At 37.7% G+C, this 6,180-nt stretch overlaps 1 protein-coding gene across 11 annotated transcripts in view; it reads left to right on the top strand.

The window, feature by feature from the left end:
- Window positions 1–5,670, top strand: part of LOC115222966 (ras GTPase-activating protein nGAP) — a 479,655-nt gene extending 473,985 nt beyond the window's left edge. For 9 of the 11 annotated variants that reach the window (XM_029793377.2, XM_029793375.2, XM_029793376.2 and 6 more), the window contains one exon: window positions 3,993–5,670. In XM_029793377.2, the coding sequence (XP_029649237.1) occupies window positions 3,993–4,242 (250 nt within the window). In that variant the 3' untranslated portion in view covers window positions 4,243–5,670. The remainder of the gene's footprint in view (window positions 1–3,992) is intronic. The other 2 variants (XR_005003304.1, XM_029793379.2) reach the window with 1 other exon arrangement.
- The last annotated feature ends 510 nt before the right edge of the window (window positions 5,671–6,180 follow it).

The following is a 6,180-nucleotide window of genomic DNA, read 5'->3' on the forward strand; positions in this document are numbered from 1 at the left end:
ATACATACACGCACACATACACTCACACATACACGCACACATACATACATACACGCACACATACACGCACACATACACACACATACACGCACACATACATACATACACGCACACATACACGCACATACATACACGCACACATACATACACGCACACATGCACACATACAAGCACACATGCACACACACATACACGCACACATACACGCACACATACATACATACACGCACACATACACGCACACATACACACACACACACATACATACACGCACATACATACATACATACACGCACACATACACGCACATACATACATACACGCACACATACATACACACACACATACACGCACTCACACATACGCACACACACACGCACACACACATACACGCACACATACACGCACACATACACGCACACATACACGCACACATACACGCACATGCACACATACACGCACATACATACACGCACACATACACTCACACATACACGCACACATACATACATACACGCACACATACACGCACACATACACACACATACACGCACACATACATACATACACGCACACATACACGCACATACATACACGCACACATACATACACGCACACATGCACACATACATACATGCATGCACACATACACACATACACGCACATACATACACGCATACATGCACACATACACGCACACATACACATACACTCACACATAAACGCATACATACATACACGCACACATACATACATGCATGCACACATACACACACGCATACACACATACACGCACACACACATACACGCACACATACATTCATACACACACACATGCACACATACACGCACACACACATACACGCACACATACATACACACATACACGCATACATACACGCACACATACACACGCATACACGCACATATACACGCACACATGCACACACACATACACATACACGCACACATGCACACACACATTCACATACACGCACACATACATACATGCACACATAACACACATACATGCACACGTACACACACTTACACGCACATACACGCACACATACACGCACACACACATACATACACGCACACATACACGCACACATACATGCACACATACACGCACACATACACGCACACACATACATACACACGCACACATACACGCACACACACACGCACACATACACGCACGCACACACACACACATACACGCACACATACACACACTCACACACACACATACACGCACACATACATGCACACATACACTCACACATACACGCACACATACATGCACACATGCACACATACACACACACGCACACATACATACATGCACACACATGCATACATACATGCACACATACATGCACACATACATGCACGCACACATGCACGCACACATGCACACACACACACATACATGCACACATACACATGCATACATACATGCACACATGCACACACATACATGCACACACATGCATACATACACGCACACATACACGCACACATACATACACACACATGCACACGCACACACGCACACATACACGCACACATACATACACGCATACACGCACACATACATACACGCACATATACACATACACGCATACACGCACACACACATACACACACGCATACATACATATATAAATATATTTATATATATGTGTGTCTCTGCATCTGTGTTTGTCTCCTAGCACCACCACTTGACAACCGATGCTCTAAAAAACATTTCTAATAACCCATTTTACTAAATTCCTTTAAACGCTTGCAGGTTTTCAAAACCTGAATAAAACTCCACAGAAACAACTATCCTAAGTACCCCCACTCCCTATACTGCAGAGGAAGTTTAAACGTTAAAAAAAGTGGGGGGAAGCCTTTGATGCCAAAAGAAAAATCTGGAGAAACTGTCAGAATTCGAGCTTGATCGATTTTAGCTGTTTTTTGTTCAGTTTATATATTTTAATTTTTAGGTCAGAATATTAGACTATTCAGTTGAATTTTAGGTTAAAACGGTAGCCATCCAGTATATTATCAGAACAGTACATGATGGGGCCAAAGAAAAGAAAAAGGAGTAGATGGTTTTTATCTTTTAGAAAATCTCATATTTAAATCCTTTCGATATCAACCCAGCTGAATCTGGCTCTGGCTCTAAATACAAATGTCTTGCTTTCAAAAGTTCTGAATTAAAATCTTCCACTAAACTTTAGTCACAATTATCATTCAGCTAGTGTTAGGAACATAACTAAGTTATTTTACTAAATTCTTTGTTTCTTTCAACTAACTTTAAATATAACACAGAGCATCTCAACAGAAATATGGTAACAAAAGGGTTAAAAAATATAACAGAGAAACGATTCTTAACCCTTTTGATACCAACCTGGCTGAAACCACCTCTGGCTCTGTAGTACAAATGTCTTGTTTTCATAAGTTTTTAACCAAAATCTTCCACCAAACCTTAGTCACAATTTATGTTCCTCACACTAGCTTAATGATAACTAAGTTATTTTACTAAATTCTTTGTTTCTTTCAATTAATTTTAAAAATAACAGAGAAAATCTCAGAAAACATTTTGTCTGGTATGCTAATGATTCTGCCAGCTCGCCTGCTTAACAGGAATGAAAATACTGATTTCAGATTTTGGCACCAAGCCATTTATTTCAGGGGATTGGGTAAGTCGTATACATTGACCCCCAGAGTTCAACGGGTACTTATTTTATCAACCCCGAAAAGATGGAATTTGAACTCAGAAATTGGTAACAAAAAGGTTAAGACTTTGAAAGGAAGTTAGAAACACTTTTTGTTAATAGGCGTAGGAGTGGCTGTGTGGTAAGTAGCTTGCTTACGAACCACATGGTTCCGGGTTCAGTCCCACTGCGTGACACCTTGGGGAAGTGTCTTCTACTATAGCCTCGGGCCAACCAAAGCCTTGTGAGTGGATTTGGTAGACGGAAACTGAAAGAAGCCCGTCGTATATATGTATATGTGTGGGTTTGTGTGTCTGTGTTTGTCCCCCCCCCCAACATTGCTTGACAACTGATGCTGGTGCGTTTACGTCCCCGTCACTTAGCGGTTCGGCAAAAGAGACCGATAGAATAAGTACTAGGCTTACAAAGAATAAGTCCTGGGGTCAATTTGCTTGACTAAAGGCAGTGCTCCAGCATGGCCACAGTCAAATGACTGAAACAAGTAAAAGAGTAAAGGAGACTAATGGTATTATTTTTCTAAATCTTAATCCACTTTTCTGGTGTAAAACACCAAATCAGGAACATCAGTTCAGCAGAATAAAGTGCTGAACTTTATTTCTTTCAGCTCTTTACATTTTGAGTTCAAATCCCACCAAGGTTAACTCAGCCATTCAACTATTCAGGGGTCAATAAAATAAAGAACCAGCCAAGTACTGGGGTTGATGCACTCAACTGAAATTGCTGGCCTGGCACCAAAATTTAAAAATCTTATTTCTATAAATCTTAAAGTAGTGAATGGATTAGCAGAATGGCAGTATTGTTTGTGTATGAGATTAAATGCTTAAAGTCTCTTCCAGCTCTGTACATCACGAGTTCAAATCCCATAGGGGTTCATTTTGCTTTTCGGCCTTTTGGGGCAAGGTTGATAAAATAAGATAGCAGTTAACTACTGGAGTTGATGTGATCGACTGACCAGTCATTAAAATTGCTGGCCTTGTGCCAAAATTTGAAGCCATTGTTTTCTAAATCTAAGAAACACAGTTGCAAGAGTGGCTGTGTGGTAAGAAGCTTGCTTCCCAACCACGTGGTTCTAGGTTCAATCCCACTAGTTTTTGAAATTTTTTTTTTTTAGTTTTTTAAAAATGTTTTTGTCTATTTTATTAATTTCTTTTTTTTTTCAGTTTTTTAAAAATGTTTTTGTCTATTTTATTAATTTCTTTTTTTTTCAGTTTTTTAAAAATGTTTTTGTCTATTTTATTATTTCTTTTTTTCCATTTTTTGCAGCTTGATAGGCTTTGAGGATGAACTTCGCAGAGAACACAGGGAAATTGAACGTCTTGCTTGTGAGAAACAAATGGTAATTGAGGCCCAAGAGCGGCAGATCCAGACACTGGATACGACCAATAATAAACTGATGTGTGCTCTGAATCAGTTAAAGGAGCGATGTCACACCAACCCTCTTCGAAATGGCCTCACTTCACAGCCTCAGTCCAAAGTCCCAGATTTTAAGGAGTACAGAAGCAGTGCTTGCTAAACTTAAAATAAAAATTTAAAAAATTAAAAAATACAAACAAATAAAACCAACAATAACAAACAAAAACAAACAAAGGAAACAAATGGGATTACAGATTATTATTATTATTATTATTATTATTATTATTATTATTAGCAGAATTTTGTGTGTATGTATATGTAAGTGCATTTGTATACATCCATACATGTATGTATGTGTGTGTGTATATATAAATGTGTGTGCGTGTGTACGTACACACAACACAATGGAAAATTATGTACGCTTGTTAACCTGGTATGCATATATGTGTTGTTTTTTTGTTTTTTTGTTTTTTTTTCCACGAGAGGGTTATTAAACACAATGAGGAGTTTTATTATGAAACCCGTCAGAATGCCGTGGTTCTGCAACCATGGCGACACACAAACATTTTTTTCATTTTTTTTTCTTTCTCCATTCAATATAAATTATCAAAAGAAAGAAAGAAATGTTGATAATATAATTACAAAACCAAAAAAAAAAGAAAAAAAACTCAAAAAAATTCAATTTAAAATAATCTTCCTGATAATTCCAATTTTCTTCATCTTCCTCTGAATATGAACCCAGGTAATTTCCCCTCACCTGTTACCTCTCCATACCCCAGCCCCGTAACCTCTGCGTCTCTTTATCACACCTTAACACGGTCACTGTGATGAATATAGTAGAACAAAGTGAAAGCTTGCACCAAGCTAAAAGCTAAACCAGTGATACAGTTTCAATCCCAACCCATGTATTAAAACCATTTCATGTTGCTAATACCCTTGGGAAAGGCATGAACATCAAAACTCTTCCTTGTCCCTCCCCTATGATGTATATGGTCTCTGTGCCACCCAGTCAAGAGGAACTGATATCCTCAGTAAATGTGGCAGGCAGTGTAGATAAAGCCAAGAGCCTAAATAAAAAAACATTGTCAGGGAGGTGAGTTAACAAGCTGGCTTCCTATCCCAGTTGGAGTTAATTCACTTCTGTTACATTATTAACAGTTGTGATTAAAGTTGTGAACAAGACAGAAAAAATTATCTCGCTTGAATTATGTTGCTGATTACCTTGGGAAAGGCATGAACACTGCAACTCCCCATCCTCTATATAAGGGCCTTGAGCCTCTAACATTTCAAATGTGATCCCTAAATAGGAAATTTCTTCAAAGAGGATTTTATTTCTCGATAATTTAAAGGAGAGAAAATACATACGTATAAATATAATTTCTAAATATAAATGATTTTTTTTTTTTTTTTGAGGTGTGGGACTGGAGTTAGTCATGAATGTTGGTGGTGGGTGGTGGTCATGGAATGAAATCCCCTTATTTTAGTTGGAAAAGAAGAAGAAAAATAATCAATGTATACAGATTTTATGGACACATGACAACAGTTTCAATTTCAATGATAAACACAATAATTTGGATGTTGATAAAAAGAATATCGTTATTATTATTATTATTTATTATATCCCCCTTGCCCCAATTCTCCTATGTACTCCCAACAAGAGATTCTACTCCAAATGTCAACTGAAGTTGAAAGAATATAAAAAAAAATGGAAAATAAAGATTTATCTATCCTCTAAACTCGGATTATTTCAAGGTTAATAAAAAAAATATATATTAGAAAGTAAACTGTGCTACTCTTGAGATTAAGAGTTTATGCTTTCTTATTGCTACAGCTGGGCTGTCTTTTTATTTATTTATTATTTTTTTTTTTTGTAATGTTAAGCTGGAGGGAGGTGGTGGTTGGTATCCAACTACCAGTTACCATTAAATTGCCCTATCCCTTCAGAGACAATATTAAAGGGTTTCCTGAAACAGAGATTGTAACAGTTCCTTATCGAATAAACAACTTATTGGCCAGACACAGACTGCAGGTACGTTGACAGAGGTTGTAATGTCTATTTTTAGTCCCACACCAACTCATCAGGTGTATGAACGCAAAC

This window comes from Octopus sinensis, linkage group LG21 (assembly GCF_006345805.1).
Source record: "Octopus sinensis linkage group LG21, ASM634580v1, whole genome shotgun sequence".
NCBI lineage: Eukaryota > Metazoa > Mollusca > Cephalopoda > Octopoda > Octopodidae > Octopus > Octopus sinensis.